Raw genomic sequence first — 27,424 nt, 5'->3', positions numbered from 1 at the left:
AGGTGAGCTCGATGAAAGCCGTCAAAACTGCCAGTCACCGGTTTAATTTTCGCCGCGCCGCGATGACACGAGCGTATCGAAAAAATGACATAAAGACAGCCGGTGTGGCAACCTCGGGGAAATTAGTTTCCACATTGTCCCTCGATGAATAAGCCGGACGTTTCTTTGATGGCTGCGTCTTCTTTGCTGAATTAATTTTATGGAGACGTTTTATATACAAGCGCGCGGTGCAATTTCAGCAATATGTACACCGTATTAAGAATTCAGCAGGTGGAGGCGGAGGACCAGAGCTTTTTTTTTTTTTGTCCGTTTTTGTGTGCGTGGGGAGTGTTTGTGAGATCGCCGTTCATGGTTGGATGAAAGAGGAAGTGGAACGTGCACACAAAAGCCAGCGGCTCGCCTGTGTCCTCAGAACTGTTCATTTACATACTCTTTGATTCGATGATGTCGAGTTCGCCAGCGTTTTGTCATATTTTCGCTACCTGCAACATAAAGAAATCCCGATGAATGAACCGCTGTCATCATCAGGCAATGTTTGAATAGAGGTGTTTGCTGGCAATTTCAGACCAATAAGGAAACGTTAACCTTAATGACGAAACAATCAAAAAAGCTTAGATTTTTTTTTTTTTGCTTCCTTCATGCCCTCAGCCAGATTCAAAGAACATTCTGAAGAATAAAATTATTAACTGCTGTTCGTGACTAAATAAATAAATAAATTATACCTAAAGTTTCTTGATACGGTTTGAGTCCCTCTTTTAATGGTTTTGAAACATAGTAGGTAGTTTATGGAAAACGGTAGATGGTTGACTAATATCCAGGTTGGACCTGCTAGAAACTAGCAGATTTTTAATTCAGTCTTCTCACCACATTAGTTCAACAAGCTTCGATTCAACAAACAATTTTAAATGTACCATTCATATCTAACTTCAAAAAAAGCAAGTGAAAATGAGTTATTGGATTTTCATTGTAATCCAACCGAAAGCAATAAGAACAACCTCAACTCCTCCTACTCATTTACAGCAATAGGATGTATTTTAGTAAAATATTAATTACTAGCTAAAGTAGTTCAGTAATGCCATCGCAATTATGTAAGTGAGGCATTATTATACAGAGAGAACACGAGGATATATTAACGGCAAAGTTGTAATATGTAATTCCCATGGCTCTGAAAGTTTAAATCTATCATCTGATTATACTGCTCAGTGAAAACCAAGCAGGTTGTTATCAGCAGTAATGATACGTTAACATTGCGTAGAGATGGTGAAACAGGTCAATGAACAGTTTGTTCCGGTTTCAGTCTGTGCCGTCTGAAAAACACAAGAAAACTGAAGCTAAAAAAAAAAATAAAACTAAATATTTCGTAATCCTATTAAACAAAACCGATGATGAATAATGTATTTTCTAATCATCCTCTAAAATATATTAAGCTCTTCTGTGAATAATAATACCTTGGTGGCTGTAATATATGCCATAACAGCGCTCATGAATTAAAAAATAAATACATTTGGAATAATGTGTTAAATGGGAGTCAAAAGATGTACAATACAACAATACCATGATTCTGAATGTTGAACACTTTTTTTTTTAAATAATGCACTAAAGCAGAAGCTGTAAAAAAAGAAGTAAATTTTACTGTGAATAAAGAAATAGTATTTCTATCTGTAAATATTTAATTAATATTCTTTAGATGTAATTATAAATTAATATTATAATTAAAATATTTTAATTTGAAATTTTACAATCAAAATTAATAATAATATAATTAGTGCTGTCAAACGCACACACAAACATAAATTTTTATTTTTTTGTTCATATAATTTACAAATCTAAATATATGTATAAAGAAATTTGATATATATATATATTTTATATATAAAAATAAATGAAATATATACATGTTGCATTGATATATACATAATTATACACAGTACACATTACCATATAATATAATTTCTACTATATGTATTAAAATATGTATCCATCTACTATGAGAATCTGTTCAACTAAATCATTAAACTAAACAAAAATCCTAATAATGAACCCATCTGGTAGTAAAAAAACTACTTCAAGTGTGAAACCTTTTTATGAAATACTAAGCAAATTTTCAAGCATTTTTCCAATTCACTTTACATTACACGTATAAGTAAAATTCTGACCAAACACATTGCAAATGCGCTGGAAACACGTTGCCCTGTAGTTCTTCTAAAAGATAAGGCTATTCACACGCTACTATTCTGCCAAAAGAAAGCAAACTGGAGCTACGCAAGAGACGTGGAAGGCCTAGATGCACAACAACAAAAGTACACCAGAGCAACTAGTTTGAGAGACAGACAGAAAAGTTCCAACCAAACATCAGCTTGCCACTGGTCTTTAGACAAGAGTTTCAAAGAGAAACAGACTCCGGCTAAGAAGAAAATGTTTCATTTGCGCAAAAGAACATACAGATTCAATGGCAGAACATGACTATGGATGGACAAATTTAAGTTTGAGCTGTTGGTGGATCAATTTTATAATAAAGGCTCTGAGAAATGCCTGCAACCACAGCTATGGGAATTGTCATCAAATGCTGAAAGATAAAAGTGTCAGTTTATTAAGATAATCAACTGCAACTACTAGAGCTACTAAACAACTACTGCATACTACATCTTAATTGAAAGAAAGCCCGTGGACGTTGGCTGGTCCTGACCTGGTCAGACAAGGGCGTCCTCTGCATGCCAGAAAGAAAGAGATCAATTGTATGACACTTCAGCCTTTCACACAGAGCTCAGATCACTCACACAAAGCATCACCTCTCTCTCTCTCACTCAGCACTGCGCTGCCTGTTGCTATGCAACAAAGAGTGGCCTGTGAATTTGACAACATCCGAAACCTTGATTATTATTTGAGTTCTTGCGAGGTGCCAAGTTTAGGTCACAGATATACATTATAGAGTGGCCAGATGTGGGGGATGTGGGAGGTGCGGACGCTTTTTCTGTCACAAATCAGGACATGATTTTGTATAATAACACAGGTATGACATATAATAATAATACAGGCATTATAAGGTGAAGGTGACTTTTCAGGACATTGCATGTCCCCACTTTTCAAAAGGCTTATAAATCATACAATGATGAATTTTTTGGGGAAAGTAGAAATGCACAGCCTCCTGTAAGGGGTAAGGTGTTGGGTATAGGGTAGGTGTAAGGCAATAGCACATACAGTTTGTACAGTATAAAAAAACATTACGCCTATGGGATGTCCCCACGAACATGTGTGTGTGTGTGTGTGTGTGTGAGTGAGTGAGAGACAAAGAGATAGTGTGATTAATGCTTGTTTACACTGAATAAATTCATCCATTTGCAGAGTCTGAAAGTACTTTAATGACAGTTGTAAACTCCGTAATCCTACGAAAATATCAGTTTACATTTGCATCACGCAATTTCTCAACAAGATCTTTATGTATACAAAGAGTCAATGGGAATCATATGAGATGAACAATTCTGGTTGCAATTCTAGTATATTACACATACCATTCAAAAGTCTGGGGCCAGTAAGATTTCTATTTTTATATTTATTTTGAAAAGTAATGCACTTTTATTCAGAAAGGAAGCATTCAATTGATCAAAAGTGACAGACATTTATGTTACAAAAGATTTCTAATTTAAATAATGTTCTTTTGAACCTTCTATTCCAAGAATTCTGAAAAAAACATTGATAAGAATCGTTTCTTGAGCAACAAATCAGCGTATTAAAATTATTATTAGAAGGATCATGCTGAAAATCGAGCTTTGCCATAACAAATATATTGCATTTTAAATTGTTTAGTCACTGTAGACTTGCTCAAATGATAACGACAATTTTTGTTGCTGTGGTACAGAAGATTCAAGCCTCTAAGTATCGGCAGAGTGTTCGGCATCCAGTGGAAAAATTACAGCACCGCTAATAAAACCAAAACGCACCCGATCTCCACATTCAGGACAGAAGCTTGCAAAGCCTTATCTGACGGTTTTACCGCATGCTTTAATCTTTCATTTGAACTGTGCCTCACACAGACGGGCCCGGAGAATGCCAGCGTACCCGCTGGACGGAGTACACTAAGATGAAACGGGTTGCTTACATCTAACCCACTTCTGTCTCGCCAGGAGCAAAGCAAACAAACATCAACCTGGGTAATCTTTAAAGCAGCCCTCTAATCCTGATCTGAAATGTCAACAGTCTCACTGAGACTCCGCGTGGGTCAGGTGCCATGGATTACAGAAAATGTGTTAAAGGGACGTATGGGGGGCGAGGAGGAGGGAATGACGGACATAAAGGCAGATCTAGCATTTCAAAAGCTCCAGTAATCTGCAGTGAACACACACTCTCCTACCAAGAAGAGGTCAGATGATAAGCCAGAGAGAGCCTGTAATGTCTGTCATTAAAGAGTCTAATCCTCTATACACTCTTATATACTCATATATATACACACACACACGCACACACAAATATACTTCCCATGAGCTGTTAACAAGCCTGGGAAGTCTCTTTTACTCCCACGGCATATTCTTCAAAATTTTCTGCTGTATTTTTTTGTGTATACTGCATGAAAATATATATATATAAAAAAAATGTAATGTTCATGTATTAAATACTTATATACACCCCTACAGTATATATATAAAACTTTTGTTTGGATGCAATTAATCGCTTGATAGTAAAATAGTTTTGACAATAAAAATACATACGTAAATATGCACATTTACAACACAATTTAAAGGTTTGGCATCAGCAATTACAAAATAACCTTACACTACAAAAAAGTTACTATAATATTTACATTTTTCTTAAAGTGTTAATTGCCATTTCTTTGTGACCATTTAAATTTTTTTTCCTGAGTGAAAATCGTTTCTACTAAATGTTTTTCAATGTACTAACAAAACTACTGTGTGAAACGTAAGTAGGCTACTATATTTATAATTTAACATTACATTCTCAGACAAAAAAAAAAAAGATACAAATGCTGTCACTGAGGAAGCACACATTTGTACCTCGTTTACTCCTAATAAAAAAATGCATATTAGGAGTAAGTAAAAAGTACATATGTGTACCTAAATGTTACCTTTTAGTACATTTAAAAAGGCAACGCACCAGGGACAGCTTTTGTACCTTTTCTGAGAGTGTACTTATTGCAGTGCATTTTGGGATCAACTTCTCAGCAAAACGATTCATTTGCAACATAAAGGGATGTTTACAGTGACGAGCACGACGAAGCATCCGGAAATAATTTATTTTCAATGAGTCTGCAATTTCTGATAACAGCAGCAACTGTTAATGATTCAACAAAGCTTACGTTAATGAGCATCCATTATATACACTGAATGCGAATGGATAAAAGTAGAAATACATGCAAGCAAATAAAAACACACAAGTATACTTAAATGCCGTCTACGTATGGGCAGCTCGTCAACCAGGAAAGAGTATGGCCGGCTTTCTTTATTACATTTCCATGCAGTCTTTTTTTCTGCACTCGCTTTTCCCCCTAACAGTCAAGCTCGGAAAGTCCTGAAAATAAAGTGGTCTCTTTCCGTAATTGGTGTAATTAAAAATCTGCACAACGAGCAGCTAACAAAACAACCTCGCGCAGTTTAGCACTTATCACTCATTACGGTTAACCTACCGACGATACTGCACGAGTGTGTTTGTGTAAAGACACCACTGAAGAGACCTTGCCTGTACACGCTTGGGGCAAGGAAAGTGATGTTTTTACAGTGCTCAAATGCAATGCGATATACCCGTGAAACCAACACTACAGGACATGACAGCCACCAGCCAGTGTCTTGTCTCCATGGCTACAGGTTGCTCTTCTAGTGATGCCTGATGAAATGAAGTCTCTTTTGTGCCAATTGATCCTGTGCTTCACCACTGGTGTCACTGTGAGTCATTCTGGAGCGGAGCAAGCGCTTGTGTGCGCTGCCCATTCACACTCAGTTGTCGCATAGCCACGGACGGATAGTCAGACCCGCACAACAGATTATAAGTTAGAGATGTACACATTTATGGCACACGATGTATGCGAAACAAATGTCTCTTCAAAACAAATGTATATAAACCTGGAAAAGAACCACGAGAACCATAATAAATGTTGGTTACACACAAATAAAAAACAGTGTTCCTCTTATTATCCTACATAGCACCCTTTGACAAAAGTGTTGCATAACACCTTTAAGAATAGCTGTTTACAAAACAGATCTTAGTGTTATTTAACATCATAAATATTATATTTAGCCACAATATACTGCGCTTTTACCATTTGGAATATATTACGATTAAATCTAAAAAAAGTAAAGTAATGCACACAGCATTCCGACTGGAATTTATATCATAATTTGGAACCAATTTCAAAGGAATCAAGTAAGAATGCTGTAAGAATTAAACAAAATCCTACTGGATGAAATGGCAAGTCCTACAAGATTTTTCAATCCTCGTTGTTTGATTCCTATAGTCTTATAGGATATCGCTCAATCTTGATCAGAACCCTACTGGTATTGGAACACAAAACACAGCAAGGTTCTGCCGTGGGACAGTCAAAGGAAATTGCTCTGGGAGCTGCCGCAGATTTAAAACCGCCGAAAGATTTTCCTTTATTTTCATTTTGATATCCAACAAGGGCTTTTATCCTATTGGGAATCTTAACAGTACTGTTAGAAAATAAGCTTTTTAATATAAGGAATCAGGATAGATAGAATTTCCAAAAGGATTCTACCGCACATTTTGAGGTATTCAAGATCACGCACTCGCACACAAACATACAAAGCCCCTTATATAACTGGAAATATTGCAGCTGATGTGGACATACACACACGTGAGCAAAGAATAAAGCATCATCTCACAGCATCCCAGCGGTTGCCATGGCACCTTCCCTTTCTGGAACTGATGCGACTGATGTCTGGCCTTTGACTGATGAAAAACCGGCAAGAGTGAGACATTCCCAACACGCGCCTTTGATCAGCCTCTCGGTCAAACCAGGATACAAGACGCTAACCTTTCCCATCTCAACATTCATAATTGCCAGACACTTGCAATTACCTCAACTGTCTACCAGCAGCAGGCAAACACAGCTAATTAATTCTGTAACTAAGATTAATTTCCGAAATGTCGTCTTTCCCCCCCCTTCTGCAGATGTTTTCTTCCCAGAGAACATTTGAGCTGCGCTGTGAGCACACCTTTGGGGTAGCGCGGTTTTTGACAAGGAGAGCAGATGATTTAGTTCTGATATGTGCTCTGAATGCGCTCTTCTCTGAATTACAGTCAAATGCGATCTCGTTATGTCCAATACAGTTAAGTGTTTTAGCAGACACCTTCTTATCTAAAGTGACTGGAAGGTTCAGTCACCCTGGAGCAACCTGAGGAGAAGTGACTTGCTCCAGGCACAGTGATGGTAACAGCACTGCTTTAGTTCATGAACCATACACACAAAAACATGGTTAGCATTCAAACTGAACTGACAGCCTTCAGATTACGAGACGGATCTCGGAGCACTGAAATATCAACAGTAATATAGCGAATTTGTAACCTCACAGATAATGTTCCATATGATGAAGAGTTTGATCCAAACATGGCTAGCGAGGCTGGAATGCACTACTTGACTTTTAAAACCAGATTAGGGATAATTAGGCATTATGCTTTCACACGCATGCACTGTTAATCATCACAAACGTGTTGAAGACGAGCAAGAAAGAGAAGAAATTGCTGATGTCATTATTTTTGTTTTGTGAGAGCGCAATATTACAGTTGAACCACTGATTTATGGACTATTTTAACAATGTCTTTCTAGGCCCTGAATGCCATCTATGCAAAGTCAGAAAGCTCTCGAATGCCATTAAAAATATCGTAATTTTTGTCTTACTGGTTTGAAACATGGTGACAGTATTTTTTGGTCAACTATGTCTTTAACACAGCATCCTAACTGAAATGGAATATCATGGGAGATTTATCTCCACATTCTCCTTGTGTCGAAAAATGAGAGAATTTTTTCCATTAAGTTAATTCAAAGCAAATTCGTTGTTCGACTGAATCACACAGTCAGCTGTCAAAAACAGTTTGATCGATCGCTGGACTGAATTTATCGCAATAAACAATGTGTTACAAATGTTATATCAGGTTTCGAGTTTAGGTTAGGAGTTAATATTTGTAATTTTGCAATTGTTTTAAATGCATGTTACTGACCTTTTTCATTCATGCTTTTATTATTAAAAAGAAATTTGACCTAGTAAATTGTCACACCATCAAGATCCATTCAAACACCTGCAAGATCGCGTTCAAATCTAGCTCCATCCAAATCAACAGCTGATGGATATTCAATATTCTCGTTTTTTAATAATCTGCTTCACTTGGATGTGTATACAACAAAACACAGCACAGGTATACAGAGGAAAAGATCTGCAGCCTACTAAACAAAACAGTTAAACTGTTTTTCCTGGAAAGTTCTTGGCTGGAGCTTCTAAATTGCCAAAAATGTGCAGTTTAAACTGGTTTTGTTTTCTACTGACATGCTCTCCAGTATATATATGTGTGTGTGTGTGTAATTGCATTACTTTGACCGTTGTCCATTCATCCAATATTCTTGTATGCCATGATTGGCCAATTATTTGCCATTTCTGAACTCGACTGGTCAAACTACATTTCATCCATTACCCTCAGCAAGTATGAAAAAGGCAAATCCTGAACATTTTATAAAATGTAAAAATAGGGACGTACTTTCTTCCTAGTATGACAGAATGTTACTAAGCGTGATGTTTTAATATGCATGAAACATTCATAACAGTGATTTAATTATACTTTTCGGTTTTGAAAGAAGCGTGCATAAAATTCATAATCAGCATTTTTGGACTCCACTAATATATGTGCGTCAATGTATTTCACTTTGCTTTCTTCTAACGCGGAGATAAAACAATGGTACATTACAGCAACAAAACTCACAAAATACAAAAATATTGTTAAAAGTAATCCAAAATAGAATACGCAACTTTAAAGTTGTCAACGCGCTAACCCTACTAATGAGCATAGCGCTTAAATCTTTCACTAATGAGGTTCCAAATTGGTTGGGATGCTGGGATGCTGCCTATGCATGCAGTAGAAAACAAGGCAGCTTACAAGGATTGGAACAGAGCCACAATGCAAAAAAAAAAAAAAAAAAAAGTGGTATCATTAGGGTTGTGACATCAAGATCATGAACGTATTAACATTTACGTATCAATTCCTGCTCAGTATTCAGCAACTTAAACCGCCCTGATGAACAATTGACTAACCTTCAAGTAGTTTACGATCAGAACAGTGGTCATTTAAAGATACAGCGACAAAAACTAAATCACTATATTTCAGTGCAAACATTAGAAGTATTTATGGCTTAAATCAACACGGCTCACCCACAGCACTGGCACAATGCAAAACTTCAATAAAACAGGATTTGTTCCAGTTGTTTACTGGGGGTATACGGAGAGAAGGAGAGAGAGAGAGAGATAGTTAGCGCTAAAGCTGACAGCTGCCTGGCAGCCTCTCAAACGCAGCTTAACGTTCACCCTGTTCTGAGTGGCACACAATGCAACTATTCAACCCTCCAAACATCTAACTATCCCCACACACATAAAGAGACGACTGACAGTCAAGAGCAGAGCTTCAGCACACTCTGGCCAAAATGGAGCTCCAACATTTCACTCTCTGCTTTGTTTGACGTCTTCAGGCTCAATATGGATGGTTTTGTCACCCTCTGATCCATTCTACGCAGATCACTTCAGGACGAACTGGAAAACCGTTCCACCGATGGCCACTGGATGGCGAACTGGTTCCATGGATAGGTTCTGGGAAGCGCGAATGAAGCAGGCTATTGCGAGCCAAGGAAAGGACACGTGTGTGGAATTAGAGGTACGTGAGAAGGAGCTTGTGTACATGCTTGCCTTGATTGTAACGTGATGATGATTTAGAGCTCTGAAAGGTTCAAACTTAACCAAATATACAAATGGTAAATAGGTGTGGAGAGATGGACCAAAAAGGGGGAAGTCTTTTCTATGCTGGCCATGAGACGGATATCAAAAAATAAATTAATGAGCCACATTTCTTATTACAGCACCAAAGTACATCTTAAAATAACCTCTTTTTAAAATACATGTAATGTTTGCTCGTACACAGAATGGGTTCCAATGCCACTTTTAAGAGGGATATTACACTCTCTCAATTAAGAGCTCATCAAAGTTAACAACTTGTGCTAACGTCATTATGCAAATTTCTATTTTTTTGTGTGGTATGAAACATAATGAATGTTATATTTAGTGTTGAGTCCAATTTCGCTCCTCCTCTCATCTTCCTTGCTTAGCTATACTTTGGGGACAAAATGTTCCTGAGAAGTAAGCAAAATATGACAAAACATTCAGAGACATCTTTATATACAAAAATATGGAATAATAATCATTATATATACTTGTAATGACAACACCTTCAGTGTCCCATCTTTCAAATAAATTATTTCTTATTATTTTCAACGAATATCTTATTATTTTTATAAATGGTTGTGCCACTCAACATTTTTGTGAAAAATACGTTTTAAATTCACATCTACATCCTTATTTGTGCATTAGCAATTGCTGTGTAAATGCATTTATACCGCCTACGTGCAATGATGGCATAACACACGTGTGCATGCACAAACGTGAGAGTTTTGAGAATGCTTTCCTATCTTAAAAGTAAGTCATAATCAGTCATGGCTCTTCGAGATTTCACAGGCGGATCTGTTGTGCCCTTTTTGCGAGATTGGTTCTCTTCTCAACTGACTGGGGGCCCGGAGCGTAACCCTTTAGTGCACCTCGCAGAGCACTTGACTAAAAATGTAGATGAGTGACATACTGCAAAGCCCACTGTGCATCTGAAAGACCACACTTTATGAATCCAGATTCAGTTCAAATTACTAGAGATTTTCTCAAAGCTCCGGATGTATTGTATTCCAGGTCTTAAGCGAGCGGATGGGCAGAGTAGATTAAAGCAGAGCACACACACCATCTGGGAAAAGTCTCACGCCAGTCAGTGGCATGCTGCTTAAAGCACAAATGCACAAATGCACAAATGTAAACTGGCACTGGACCAGTGAAGCATGAGGTTGAAAGAAGCCAGCAAAGCAGGTCTAAATCCAATCCAACCCAACCCAACATTTCTTCTACAGTATATTACTTTCAATAATACAACGGTATGAATGAATGACTATACTAGCTACTTTACAACTTGATAAAAACGTCAACACGCTGAAGCGTTAACTTCTATATTCACTGACCTCACGGGGGTTCAAGGAAAGAGCTAACACTGTCTACGCCAATCCTGCCCTCTGTGAAAGGGTCCTGGCTCCTGATTGGCCATCCCCAGCCCAACACCGCATGCCCAGACGCCACACATGTCTGCAGACGTCAGAAAGCACGGGGTTCAAAAGTCTTCAAACCCTATGTCGGCACTGGAAACCATAATGAGGTCACATCGTTCTACCCCTTGACCTTACCGGACAGCAACTGGACTGACCCGCAGACCAAAGATTGGTGCCACTGAAGGACTCGGGCCAGGATTCCTGCCTCGGGCAACTTGAACAAACAAGGTCAGACAGTGGAGTCACACAACAGGCTAGTGTGACAACTGTTATTGTAGTTTGTAATCAAAGAAGGTCCAAATGCTCAATGAAAGACGACTAAATGCTAATCAGGCAATTTGCTGTCATCTAGCCAATTAACTTCACTGTATACAAACATCCGTCAGCAACACCAGTGCGTGACAGGAGAAGCGTAAAAATTGCTGCTCTTTAAATTGTTGTTCTCTTTAGCGCCGGCTCATTTCATTCTGAGTTACTGTTAAAAAGAAATAGCTAACCAATGGGTCGTTCCAAAACCCATATCACTTTTTCCTCTATGGAACACAAAGAGATTTTTTTTAGACGATACTTTACTTTAGCATGCACATTTTTCCAGTATAATGAAAAAGGAGGATCAGAACTTTTAAAAGCAGGGAAAAAAGGAACAAACTTAATACTTAAAATTAAATTTAAGTATTTTTAAATTAGTAAAACTAATTAGTAAATGTACTGTGTCATATACAAGGGGTTCTTAAATACGGCCCACAGCAAACAAGGGAACCACAGGATGATTTAAAGACATTAAAATAATAATTTAAATCACTGATATTACAAAAGTAATTGCGACTGTTTAATGATTCACCCCTCAATGACATCTGTTTTCATAAAGAACATGCAGTTCTTGAAACATCTGGAATCAAAAAACGAAGTGTCCCAGTTCCTATTAATAAAAAATATTTTTATTTAATTTGTTTGTGTGTATATGGGGGAGTTTTGAACATTGTGCTTGACAACGGAGGTCTCTGGATCAAAAAGACTGAGCAGAACTGTTTCAGAGCTAATGATAGAGAGATATAATATTAGCCAATAAACAATATTGCGCCATTCTGTGCACTGCTATAAAAAAACACTATTAAATTATTATAAAACTAGTTCAGATGACTAAATTCGCTTTTTCCAGAATCACAAGACAGCTTTGAAAAAGCATTAAACAGGAAATCCCTGAAAATCTTGCCCTTAATCATCTGCGCTGATTTAAATATGGTGCTTTTACGCACAACATGTTAGGTTAGATATTTTGGCAGCATTACAATTATTCACAACTATTATTAATCAAGGTAAACCAAACCTTATGGCAAAAAGCTACAGTTGAGTGAACATTACTTATGACTTGAATTTCCGTTTGTTCCTAACACAAATACTTTGAATACTGCATACGAGTTAAGAACTAGTTTGATGAGTCATTCATGGTGCTTTTTATCATTTTGGACCCCATTTATTATATCAAAAGTATTGACAGAGCGCACACATAAAAAAACTCTACTTTGAAACACCACCCTTTGAGTCAACGAATGAATTAAATTTTTTAGGTCCAATCCGGACTGCATTACGGCCATTGAGCAATCCTCCTCCTCGTTTAAGCAAGATGCTCTGACCTACATTACCCATCTACAGTATCACAGAGAGAGAGAGTTCATTTCACCACACACCCCTCACACATACACACACATCCTGATTGCATACTGTATCTAGTCCGTAACCAGCAGAATCAAACCCTCAAGGTCTTGGGTCACCCGTGCGGCCCCTTTAATTAACTGGCCGCTTAATGTGTTTATCCCATGCAAGCGTGGCTCCTGCTACACGAGGCATCCTGGGAACAGTCTGAGACAGTCAGATAAATCATCACTCGGCACATCTGTCCCCAGTCGCGGCCATCCATCCTCCCTCTCTCTCCGCTTTTCCCTCTTTTTCCCTCCGTTTCTCCTCATCGGAGACTCAAGCAATTCTTTTCCTTTGGGTGAGGACGTTTGTCTCTGTCTACCTCTTCCACAGGCTGCTGCCATAGGTTAATATTACACACTCAGATCTATTGCTCAGATAATAGCGCCGTACGACAAGGTCACTGCACTGGGTTCCGCAATGTTAGACCACAAATAGTTAACTGAAGCCAGCCTACCTGTGAAGGGCATAAATCTAGGAGTAAACTCCCGCTGTGAGAGCATCAACTCTGGAAATCTCCATACGGCCTGGTTGGATTTTTTCCAGTGTTTTATTTACCTGAAAATGAAAATTATGCTAACACGGAGAAGATATATGCCAGTAAATGCATATAAATAAAACCCACCAGTATATATATTTCAAGGGCAAAATTAAGGCCATGGTATAAACGAATGGCGTAGAATTGTTTTTGGATAATTTACCAAGGTGCAAATATCACAGGAAAGTGAGATGACTTTTAAAAATTGCTGTTTTACTTTAGTTTCATCAACAACAAAAACTCAAGACATTACCAGGTTTCTTAGTTTTCTGGACATGTACTATGATGGGAGCGCTGTATTATTTATGAGTATCTTGCTGTGCCAAAGTTACTATGGTATACGAATATGGTAATCATTCAGTACCATTGTAAATAAGAAAGTACATATATTTCTCCTGTTGCTCGCATTCACATAATCCAAATTTACCCACAAGTATAGAAACTAGAAAATAGGAGAGCTTGAGATGGTAATCTGAAGGACAGAGACATAAACACTAGACACATGTGTGCCTCTTACAATGTAAAAAATAGATGCCTTAAAAACGGAACGTGCTTCGAGTATTCCAACGCGGATATAAATAGAGAAGGTCTCAGACAATGTCATATCCGCCAAATTAGGTGCTGAAACAATGAAGATAAAGTCGGCAAACACGCATTGTTTACTGCTTAATGCATTAGTTCTATTATAAGAAACTTCACTGATAAGACAGCTGAAATGTTTTTATCCAATACAGTAAACATAAAATAAATGTAATCTTAGTGTATAGACATTTAGTAAAAAAATATTACTAAATAGATTTAGTAACAGAAATAAGTGCATTGCATAAGTATTCAAACCTACTAGTACTTTGGCGTATAATATGATAATTTCGCTCATCATCATTTGGCAATTATCTTCCATTCTTCACCTCATCTGTTCATCTCTCAAGCCCTGTCTGACACATTTTCATGTTTCTATAGAAATATTTGATTTGGGTCACTCAAGGACAATCAGAGTTGTCTATAAACCACTCTTACTGTGTGTTAGAAGGTGAATAATCTCCCCAGTCTGAGTTTCCGAATGCTCTGGACTGGGTTTAAATTCAGGCTAGCTCTATATTTTGCTGCACTGAGTGTTCCTTCTACTCCGATAAGTCCTTCAGTCCCTGTCGCTGAAAAACAGCCCCACAGCATGAGCGGCTACAAACACACTTTACTTTTGGCATGATTCTCTGCAGGTGATGGTTTCCTTCAAACATGATGCTCGGAATTGAGGTTCATCAGGCTCCAAGTTGCTCCAAACATCTTCCATTATGGATAATGGAGGCCACACGCTTCTGTGAAGCTTCAATAGGATTTTCTAAACCCTTTCCCACATGTGTGGTTTGAAGCCATCCTGTCTCTGCAGTCCGGCGGTTTTTGGATGTTAGGTCTTTTATTATGACGTGTGCCTTTCCAAATCATATACCGTTCAATTGCATTTGCCACATGTTAGGTCAAATTAAAATATAATTTGTGTATAAATATTGCATTTTATTTAAATGTTTTTTATTTGTTGTGTAATATTGTTTTGATATGTAAAAAAAAGGTAATATTGTGTAATAACTCTTTTTTTGTTACAATGTTTGTTCTAATAAAACATTTCAACATAAAGTAGTCCACTCTATTGCAATCTCTAACCGCCAGTGTGATAGACGAAAAGACGGTCCAAAAACAACACACCTCAAATAAATTACACTTTTTGCATGGAAGAATTTACAACACAACACATATTCTGTTGATGGTGTTTATCTTGCACCAAACCCGAAATATTCCTGCAACATTGCGCTTCAAAATTCATACCACTCATACCAAGGTAAAATTATCCAACATTTACACAGGCTTAAATATCTCCTGGCCCTCCTCCACTGCATGTCCAAACAGAGCGGGGTGGCAGACGCATCAGGAGTCTGCCGGCCAATAACCTCACCCTACAGGTGCCCATCGAGAGGTCACTGGCATGTGCGCAGCCTAATCTAACACAGCGAGCCAATGAAAAGCACTGCCAACAGCTCCACATCCCGCTGGTACGTCTCATTCTCCTAGCTGTCTGTCTTTGACAGGACGCGCACAGCAATGCACATACGGAACGGTCCACAGGGCGTCCATTATTAGCAACATCAGTGCTAAGACAAAAGCCACTGCTTTATACACCATCAAAACTAGCAGTATATAGAATTTATCCTGAGGTTTAATGCAAAATGGAGATCTGGCTCCTGACCACACAGCCCAGTTGGGCGGCACCGAGTGTTAAGAGATTGTCATGACATGAGGTTTCGGAAAAGCTAATCGCTGTTCTGCCTGCGTAGTCGCAGACTTTGCAAAGGCGTGAGGAGACTTACAGAGGAGGAGGACGGTGACCTTGTGTCACCTTGTCCGCACACACAGAGTTCAGAAGAAATGGAGAGGGGGAAGAAAAGGAAAAAAACATGCATAAAGCCGGTTATTCTGCAATGTGAGGCTGTGGCTATCATCTCAGGAAGAGAAATGATGTTTGATTTAGAGAACCCTGCTTCAGAAACATGTCAGCAGACACACATAAACGTCTACAAACACTTACATGTCGTTGATGAAAATATTGGAAATAATCCAACACTGAATGCATTATCCCAATCAGTAAAGCTTGTTTATATGCTAGCATACTAATAAAATATGAAATTTTTTCATCTAGCATAATGGAAAAAAAAAATTACGACTATGGCTCTTATATTGAGGGGTGTCCCCTAATAAATGCACTCCCCTAAATTACAAATATCACCATGTGACATGCAATTTCAAATAGAAAGTCATAGTTCATCAGTTTGTTTGGATATATGCGATGTTGTATTTTACAGCAATAAAGTGGGTGGAACTTATTTTAAAGTTGCTCTCTGTTTGAATAAGAAATATGCCAACACAGAAAGAATGAACAACTCCGTTGTTTAGCAACTTCTTTACTTTATTGCAATCTTTATACAGGTATATTTTGTAATGATTTCATCTAAAAATGAATTGATAAAGTAACCGATTTTATGAATAATTTGCATTTCAGATTATGTAACATTAATATTACAAGAAGTACATTTTGTATTGCAACTTCAGACTATTTCAGACATTTCCTAAAGTTGCTTAACTAACGTTTTAGATAACGTATATACATTTTTCTAAATTGTTTATTTTTTTTTTAATAAAGAATTTTATATGTAAAAATAAACAATTGAATAAGTAAATAACTATGCTTTTAGTATAAGAATGCTACATTAATTTATGATATCAAAATAATAAAAATATTACAATGCGTTTATCTGCTAAAGATTAGCATGCACTTACATTCAGTATGTCGCCCTGATATAAGTAGTAGTTGTGACCGAAAAAAAAAAAAAAAAAAAAAAAAAAAAGGTTTTTCATTGTACGAATGCTTGTAGTAAATTCAGTCACAAAATAAAAGCCACAAAACTCCAAACTGGATTTCATAGTGCCTAAAAGAACAAAGTTTGTGGTTGTAGAAGCACTTCAGGACAATCAGCATTGACTTAAGTAATGCTTACAGCGAGAGTCCTTTGGAAAGTGGAAACCTGAAAACAAAAATGACAATTTAACTTAAATGTAGCCTTGTGTGGAAACATTTCTCTGTAGCTGCAGTCGCCAGCAGGAGCTGTCACTAGAGAAACGGTCCACCGGAAAACGTTTGTGTCAGTGTAAATATGTACAATTACCATTCATTCCGTCTCTTATACAAACAGCAGGGCATCCACTTTAAATTAACCTACAGTTTCCTTACTGTATGCAAATTGCTTTTCAGTACCACTCGAGATAGCATTGTACGTTAAATTAGGCAAAATTGTTTCTTTCCACCGAGCTTCACCATCTACTGTCTGTTTATATTGTAATCACTGGCTGAGAATAGAACGCAATTACTTGCCATTGTTTAGAAAACACATGCAATATGTTATACGACGACAATACCAAATCTGTAATGCTTTACGGAAACGTCTGGATGATTGCAATACATTTTCACAGTAGCTGAAGTGTCAAATCTGCAGGTCAAATAACTTATAAAGAAACCGTGGCCATCCGCTTTGCACATCGCAGCACGAGGTTCCCATCAATTATTTAAAGGGCACAAATTGATATCACTGCTGCTGGATCCTCTGGTTACGAGGTAATATTCTCTTTCAGCGGTCAACCACCTCTAACAGCTGGGGAAAACTTCCATGACATGACATAGAGTGACCTAGTAACGCGTTCACTGGTTTATACACTAGTACTCACTCCCATTTCATTCCCTCATGTTTTATAGCACGTATCGCATGGCTAATGGTTTCTAGGCGCCTGCTGATGTCGGCTGAGCTGCGTAGAGAACCGGACGCATGCCATCTGTTGGAGCTAATAGTGCAATTTTGGGAGTCATTGGAAGGTCACTTAAATTATTGTTGTTAACATAAGTATAAAATAAAAAAAAAAAAAAGAATGTGTTGTTGTTGAAGTGGTTTTTGTTTTAGGAATGAATGAATAAATACCACAGTACATAATTTAAAACTATAATTAGTAATTCAAACTAGAGATGATTTGACTAGATGATGTAAACTAAATTATGTAAATAAATTTAATTGTAAGATTAAGGTGGTGACGTTAATTATTATCATCATCATTAACACAGCTAAGCGTAAAATCCCAAATGTGTTTTTGGGATTAAATACATTTATTTTTATAGGTCTAAAAGAGGAAATCAATACAATTAAAAGGACAAGGAATATGAATAATTGTTCTTAATCATATATCATATATTTTCATTAATCTTATAAATCAATAATCATTTTCTTTTTAATGGGTGCCGTTTATATGGAACCATTTTATTAAAATACTTAACGTAACATGAATGTCATCATATATTTTTTTAAATTTAATTACATTTTACAATTGATCCAGCAGCTGGAATGTAGGAACCGAAACTGTCAGATATGTTCTTCACACTTTTACTTAAGTGTTAATATTACATGACATTTTATTAAAATTCATCCAATTGCAATAAAAACTATTTAACACTTTAAAGATAAACTTGAAATATTGCCTTGACAAAAACAAATAAGCAAAATGTTGAGGTTTGAAGGGATTTCTTGTATATTAATCTCATTAATTAATAAATAAATGGATGTCCAAACAGGCGAACATGTTCTTTACATATATGCTTGAGTGAACAAGACTTTAAATCAGTACCCAAGGATTTAAGCATTGAATGAAAGATCTGAGTAATTAAGTATACTTCGAATGATATCAGATCATAGAGAGAACAAGCTAAACACATCAGTGGTTTGAAACTTAACCCATCTATAACCAAGAGAGAAAAATTACCTGAATGCAATACAAGTAAGATTACAGTATCTATGGGGAAGAATAAAATAGTACAGTATATGGTAACTTCCTATAGTGCTTTGCTCTTTTGGCTGAGCATGTCAGGACATTTTACAGCCGACTGGAGATAAAAGCCCAAACGCATCACTGCCATTGAACAGTATGGATGAGGTATTACAGCACTGGCAACATTACAAGCTACAGTAACGGCTCATTTTCTACAGCTGCAGTCTTCAATCTTCATTAACATTCTGACTCGACTACAATTAGCCCAAGAGTCACTAATTACATACATCACCACAATTAGCGGATTCATTATACTCCTTTTTCTCTGAGTAACACTTTTGCTAAGATAAAAGGAGCAATTATGATGCCTGCACCCACCGCTCCAGTCTTACAGCAGAAAATACAGCACGTCGGTATCTCAGCATTTTCTGTGCACATATTAAGAGTCGCAGGGTCATAAACAGGGGAATAAACCTTAAACCAGTAACTCAACTGGAAGAGCTTGGTGCTACCAAGACCAGAGTCATGGGACAGATACCCACACAAACTGATCATGCCTTTACAAAACTTACAAAAAATCTGCATAAATATTACCCAAAACATCATCAGATTTTCACACAAGTTCTGAAAGTATACAAAGATATATATATATTTACTCACACTTGTGATCAAAAATAATCCAGTGTTACATACCAAAAGCATTTGAATCTTTGCTTTGAGTATCTGGTTTGACCTCATTTTGCAGCAATAACTGCAGGTAAAGTTTCTAGTAATTGCTGATCAGACCTGCACAGCAGGGATGTAGGAATTTTAGCCCATTGCTCAGTATAGAATCACTTTAACTCTGTGATGTTGGTGGGGTTTCTTCTATGAACTGCTAGCTTCAGGTCTTTCCACTACATTTCTTTTAAACTAAAGTCCAGACTTTGTTCTACTTCAACCATCCTTTGGTAGAACTACTTGTGTGCCTGAGGTTGTTGTCTTGCTGCATGACCCATTTTCTCTTGTCACTCATGTACAGATTTCCTGACATTTTATTTCATATAATTTGTTGGTATAATTCAGAAATTTGTGCTCCATCAATGATGGCAAGCCAGCAAAAGAGGCCCAAACAATGATACCATCACCACTATGTTTTACAGATGGGATAAGGTTCTGGGATAACAGAACACTTCTCATTTAGACCAAAATCCTTCAGCCATCCACAAAAATTGTATCCAGTAGCCTTATGCTTTTGTCCACATGATCTTTAGCAAACTGCCGACAGTCGTTTTTTTTTAGGAGCCGTGGCCATCTCCTTGCAACTCTACCGCGCAATCTATGGTTGTTCAATGTTCTTTTTGATGGTGGACTCATGAACATGAACATTAACATTTGCCAATGTGAGACTGGCCTTTAGTTGCTTAGAAGTTACCCTGTGTTCCTTTGCAACCTTGGCAGACTATTTCATATCTTGCTATTGGACTGATCTTTGTTGGCCGATCACTCCTGGGAAGGGCAACAGTGGTCCTGAATTTCCTCCATTTAAGTTCAAACTCTAAAAAAAAAAACAACAACAACAACAACAACTCTTTCTGAAATCTTAAGAGTGTAGAGATATATATATATATATATATATATATATATATATATATATATATATATATATATATATATATATATATATATATATATATATATATATATATATATAATTACTGGTAAGTATTTCATTAAAAGGTTTCCCCAGGTATGTTTTCGTCATGGGATCAAATTGCATTTGTTCAACTGGGTTCTTCTTATCTCATTTCAGGACTTTCTTTTGCTTTCCTTTGCTTTTACAAAATGGATCCAAAACGATGATTTAATTATGACTTTTTCTCAGGTGTTCTGTACTGCAGTGCTGCACACTCTGCGAAAAAGCAGAATTGTACATGACAGATAAGAGTGCGCTCTCCGTGTCCTTAGCCGCTTAGTGAAGAGTTTGAAGCTCCTATTTGATAATACTCTGCATCCCACCATCTAAACAGCCGACGAACACAGATATGTGTGAGAGTGAGGTAAACGCACACATTGAACCCACACATGACTGTACGGCAGCCAGGGCAGCACTGAGCGCTGGAGAACTTGGCAGAACATTAAAAGAGAACATGCTCTGTGTATGTACTGGCTCAGGGGCGAGCGCACTGTGATACGCAAGTGTGGGCTGCTGCTTTTCTGTCTCCTAATAAAACCATAATAAAAACATCTATTTACTGTGGGTGTATTACTGAGGTTTGTGCCCTTTCTGTTTACCCGAGCTTGCGCGCGCGCACACACACTCTCGCACAAACACACTCCTACACACACCTGCAGCACAAGTAGCCGTTCTCCAACTCAATTCTGACTAATTACGCAAATGTATGTCAGCTGAAGTTGCCAGTTGACTACGTGTAACGTAAACTGGCAGACTCGTTGCCATGGCATGCGTGCCTGTGCTTTTCTGCGTCCTGTAGCACAGGAAGCCAGCAGCACAGAGCTTTGCACCCCATTCCAAGCACTGATGAATATTTCAGTGTGCCGCCATCGGGAAGGAGAGAGATCCTTTTTTTTTTTTTTTTTTTGCTGGTTCTCCTCTGCTTCCTGTTTGATCTCTTGTAGTGTGTCACATGGTCCCAAAGTCCTCCAGTTTTGCTCATCATGTGGTGTCAGTGCCATCCATAATGGATAAAAGCAAGCACTTCGCATTACTATTCATGTCTTTTCTTCTAGTGCAATTCAGTCGCAACGCATTATTATTTAAATCAACCCGATGCCACCCTCCAACAGACACGTAAATAAACGCACTCAGACTTATTCACGCACATGTAAACACATACCAAAGTGGTCTCATTAGCAGGGGCGTCACTAAACTTAAATAACATCGGAGGCTTAGCCCATTAGCGCAATGCAAAGCTGCCTGCAAAGTAAACAATTCAAACTAGAGTTGCATTTTATACTGGAAAGGATAAAATATCAACTAAAGATGAACAAATCTGAATGTTTTAATGGCTTTTTAAAACTTTTATTTAAAAAACATAAATTTTTATATTTATAACAAGCAATACTTATATAATACATATGTATATATGTATAAGAAAACTTGGGTGCATAATTCAGTGATCTGATTGACTTTACCGAGACTGAATGACACTAATGCGGCTTCCAATAGGTTTTCTTTTTTTCCCCTGTGGGCAGACAGACAGATAGCAGCAGAAGTGTGAGGGGGTGGTGAAGTACAGTGCTTGGAGCTGCTCCGAAAAAGTTGCCTTCTAGGTAGCAATTCATTTTCGGTGAGAAAAGCGGGCGGGCAGAAGGGAAAGCGGGAAAAATCCCATGAAAGTGGCACCGATGAGCCATTATAACAAGGCTTTTTGCATGGACGCCCTGCCAAATGTGCTCATAATTCTGTGAGAAATGTAACAAATATACAAGAAATATATTTAGGGCTATCCAAAAAAAAAAAAAAAAAAAAAGGAGGAGTGGGATTTTGGACCAATTAAATCCTGTTTTTGGGGGGGCTAAACAGCACTATATAAACAGAATCCAGACATGTGGACAGTTAAAAAACAATAACCGTGTATGGTATTATACTTGGTAGAATGCGAAAGAAAAAATATATTGTCTGAAAACAAGCATTATGCAACTTGGCATCTCAAGTAAATTAATCCTATTTAAAGAGTGTTTGGATATTTTCGACAAGAAAACCTGAAGAAAACAGCAATTAATGAAATGATTTTGTGCAGTGTGAGAACTCTCTTGCCCTCTCTCTGATCTTCCATCTTATAATTAGCATGAGCTCTTATCCCATGGGTGCTCGGATCCATTTCCATTGTTATTTTGGTGTCTTTTATTGCTATATGCTTGAGTTATTACAGATATTGACATTCAGACATTATTAACTAAACTTCATTAGTCAGATGGCAGGAGGGCTGACTCTTTTGACCCCTTTACCAAAAAAAATCTATGAGAAAGGCTTTCCGGCTTTCTTCTATGAACATTGATTTAGCCCGCACGTCTCAAATTTCCTGAATATATTATAAGAGATATTGTATTTGCTTAATCAGTGAGGAAGGCAGGTAACCGTAATGTGATCTCTTCCAATAACTCTGAACTATTAAAGGCTAAGGCCTGTTTCAATCTGCATGCATAATCAGCACATTAGCGAAAAGCAGAAAAAGACTATATATAGTGGAGATATAGTGGAGATATATATATATATATATATATATATATATATAAAAAAAACTTAACATACACATTTATCTTAAAGTGTATAAACCGATCGATCAATAGATAGATTTATTTGAATCAGAATTTATTTAATATAAATACTGATTCAGAAAATATTTTTTGTAAAGGTATATAACGCAAAAAAAAAAATTGATCAAGCGTATTTTAACACTTTCTTTTGATTTCTGAGCAAGGAAAAAAAGGCACCAAAATTGTACATGCAACTGCGCTCTGTTATACAACACTACGGTTTGGCTAACAAAATAACTACACGCAAATAAATCCTAACTTGACATGTGACAAAGGCCAAAGATTTACCCCTTGCTAGCAGTGAAAAATTCACTGCCGCAAAGATGGCAGCCGTGCATGAGCGATAGCAGCGTGGAAAATGAGAGCTGCTAATTGGGTGAGAGTCTCTCGCCAGCAGAGGCTCGTCTTCTCGTCTAGAAGGCCAGTAATAATGACCCCATGTCCCTCCTTTCCCCAAATAGCCTCCAAGACTGCAGAGCGCCGCAGTCCTGCTCAAGAAGTTACCCGGCTGCATGTGACTCGCCAAATATAACCCGAAACCTTACCACATCTCTGCTCGCCGGGAAGCTCTGCAGTCATCAAAGCAAAAGTTATTTATAGGGCCAAACAGTGTCTTTTGCAACAAAACAACATACTTGACGCTGATTTAAATGGCAGCGGGAAAATAATTCAGTCTTTGGGCAAACTAACTCACGTGGGCGGAAAACGTTAGCGCGATCCCTTGCGAGCTCAGGAACTTTAATGAATTCGTAGTCGGCACCCCACAAGTTCATTAGAACACAGCGTCTGGATTCTAAACAGCTTTTTTTTCCCGTTACGCCAACCAATTAAAGAGGAATCATGTTGGTAGAAGCTGACATTACGTTCTGAATTTTCCACGAAAGGTCATGGGTTTGTAGTGGCCTTTTAATCTATAAGATACAACAACATTGCGCTCGTTTCAGAGAAAAGTTTAATAAAATGTTTAACTGACTGTAGAAAATGCGGATGGGTCATAGTGACTCGAAAGCACACTTCTTGTTTTGGTCTCTGAGAGAGACAGCACTATCCAAGAGCGACCTAAAAGAGACTCAGACACCGTTTAGAGAACAGCACGTTCTGCTTTGAAGGAAATTCTCATTCAAAATCGAAAAATTTGTCATTATTTACATACCCTTGTGTCATTCCAAACCTGTACGACTTCCTTTCTTCTACAAAGCACAAAATAAGCTACTCTGAAGAACACCGAGGTCTAAGCAATGCTGGGTGACCAATTAAAATTTGGAATAACATGAAAGTGAGGAAAGTTTTCACTTTCTTGGTGATTTTTCCCCGTACTATGAAATGCTACTGAATTTTGGAGAGAGAAATTCTGTTGAAAACACTTTCTCCCGTTCCTGGTATAATCACTTTCGGATCAACATAAAACAAGTGTGAATTGTGGATGGTCAACCTCTTCCTGGTCTGGCTGGATCTCTGCCAGAACAAGCTGCACTGTACAACAGATCAAATGCCAAATGTCTGGATATGCGAGACTAATAATACCAGAGCTGGTCACACTTTATATTAGGTGGCCTTAGCTATCAATCAATCGATCACTTTCATTTATCTAGCACTTTTAATTATACAGATTGTATCAAAGCACTGAACAGAATCAAATGGGAGACTACAATGATAGGGATGCTATAATGACATGAATGAACAATTGGTTATTAAATGCGAGACCGTCTCTGTAATCAAATCGACGATAATCGCTAGAAAGCTATGCTAACCACTATGTACTTACACCAAAAAATAAGCACAAAGTACCTGTTTGTTCATATTGTACTGCAAAACACTTTTGCTGCTATTGAGGTGGGTGAGATTATAGGTAAGATTAAGGACAGGTTACATTTTTTCAGAAAAAATTATTATGCTTTTGTTAGTTTTCCAGCAAAAATTGTGTTAATAAATTTAGTTGGAGCTGCGTGATTTCAAAAAAAATCTTTAAAAAAGTTTTAAATTAGTAATGATTTGATTATACAGTAGCTTCTGTATAAGAGTTGATGTATAATTTCAATCAATCTTTCAAGAACTCATGTAGAATTCATGTAAATATGTTGTTGCAAACAAGTTTCTATTCTTTAACAACCATTTTCATGAATTTATGTAGAGTTAGATAGCTGTATTATTTCTCATTTCTATCAAACTTTTAGACATAATTACAAAGTGAATTGTAAACAAATTCGTAATTGTTTCATGAATTTATGTGGAGGTAGACAGCTGTATAACTGTTAGAATTTACTTTCAGAAATAAAAATAATAATTAATTATAATAATTAATTATAATATAAATGATAAAAATAATAATTAAATAAATAAAAATAAATTATATATATATATATATATGCATGCAATCAAAATTTGTAATATTTTATTATAGCTTTAAAACAAAATTGTTGACACACTACAGGCAAAACTCGTTTTTTCATGCACCAGTCAATTTGAGATTTTGGGTTTTTGGCTTTTCATAAAATATTTTTTCAGATAATGGAAAAACGACATCCAAAAGAAACTGTTAAGTGTTTGTTGATATTACTTTCTCTATTTGTATCAATTACAATACATATTTTAAAGGCTGTTTTTTGGGGAGTTTTTTTCTTCTACACTAAGCCATACATCTCCACTTCAGTAGTACTTACACACAGCAAACCAAACTACTATTTTTTTATTATATCCTCTATTCCGCTAAGGTTAAGGATAAGGTTTTTGAAGAAAGATTTGTTCATATATAATTTGCTTGATAATAGTCCTCCAAAAAGTGTCAAAATGTATTGTTTTCTGTCTGTTCTAAGTATTTTCTGAATTACGGAGCCCAAAATTCCCTCTGTAAAACCTTTTAACTAACCAAAGCGTACATTTCGTATTTAAACCTGTAGCATAAAAAAATGTTTGCAATTATCAATGTATTATTGTACTATTATAATCTAAGTGGCGTTAGATACAGCATATGTATATTTTTCACCTTTGTTATTTCTAGGCAATTTTCAAAAGTTAATAACATAAAAAGTAAAAAAAAAAGTAAAAAAAAATTAACAAATGGAAAAATCCATAATCATGATTGTTGCAAACTGAACACACACACCAACTGTGAACTTGAGCAAGGAATTACACTGCCTTTCCGAGTGGAAACGCTCCCAACCATTGTGGACAAAATCCAGATGTCTATGGTACGGTGCATCACTCAATCCATCATTGAACTGAAAATACCCAACAGTGTCATGATAACACTCCAGTGAACACCACTGCAGAGGATAATAAATATTCATTCATTCTGTTGAATGGGCTTAATGCTGTGCTTACAGTCCCTGCGGCAGGCCCAAGTATTCTCCTCCATCTAAGTGGCATGCATTTTTAATACTTTTTATCACATTCAAGGGAGTCGAGAAACAACTGTACGGCATTCAGGACCATTAACCACTCAAGGAGCCGAGATAACATTTGCGTTAACAGGTGTTAGCGCGCCTCTAGTGAAATGGCTCAGCGGCTTAGGTAATTCAAATAAGCAGAACGCGCAACTGCAATTTGTTGCAGGCAGTCAAACTTCGCATAAAGCATTCGCGCCGTGGGCAGACCAGCAATTTAACCCATGGCCGGTGGCGTTGAGAAACAAAGGATAAAATCAATAATGAAACGGTATCGTTTTCTCAATACGTTAGAGCATGTCACGACTGAACCGTAAATCACCCTCGAGACCGTTTCCTGCTGGGGTCGGCCACACGTGCCGTCAGTCTACGATTGACCTTACAGTTGAATATTCACAGTCATTCCCATGAGACTAGGCCCACACAGAGCTTCCTCATCTTTCTCTCGTTCCAGCTGCTGCCGGGTCACTCCCGGAGGCCCGTCTCGCTGATGGGTCGGTCGCACAAACACTTATACGCAACATGGATCCAGCCCACACAGGCGGAGACCTGCTTCGGTTTACTCACCCTTTTGCCCTCTTTCCCTGGTACTCCTGGTTGACCGGGCAGGCCAGCTTCTCCCTGGGGATGATGGGTAAAGGATCAGGGTTTCAGTTCTCAGAAAGCATCGCAGTACATAAAGCAGGCGGATCTGGTTCTTGGTTTCCACCTGTCCATGGTCATTAATGTTCTCAAAAAAAAAAACGTGATTACATCCAGAAGCAATATTAATGTTAAATATGAGGACATAGCAGCTGGCTCTGCCTGGACTGGTTTACATGCCGGCGCTTA

General features: G+C 37.4%; 1 protein-coding gene across 6 annotated transcripts in view; it reads right to left on the bottom strand.

The window, feature by feature from the left end:
* The window catches only part of LOC122357077 (collagen alpha-1(XIX) chain), a 120,265-nt gene that overhangs the window by 51,728 nt on the left and 41,113 nt on the right, over positions 1-27,424 (bottom strand). For all 6 annotated transcript variants that reach the window (XR_006252421.1, XM_043256264.1, XM_043256265.1 and 3 more), the window contains one exon: positions 27,161-27,214. Coding sequence is in view for 5 of the 6 variants with exons in the window: in XM_043256264.1 (XP_043112199.1) it covers positions 27,161-27,214 (54 nt within the window). In the remaining variant the exon portion in view is untranslated. The remainder of the gene's footprint in view (positions 1-27,160; positions 27,215-27,424) is intronic.

The sequence above is a fragment of the Puntigrus tetrazona genome, chromosome 13 (genome assembly GCF_018831695.1).
Source record: "Puntigrus tetrazona isolate hp1 chromosome 13, ASM1883169v1, whole genome shotgun sequence".
Lineage (NCBI taxonomy): Eukaryota > Metazoa > Chordata > Actinopteri > Cypriniformes > Cyprinidae > Puntigrus > Puntigrus tetrazona.
Note: the sequence above shows the minus strand (reverse complement) of the source record. Positions and strands in the feature narration are given on the sequence as shown.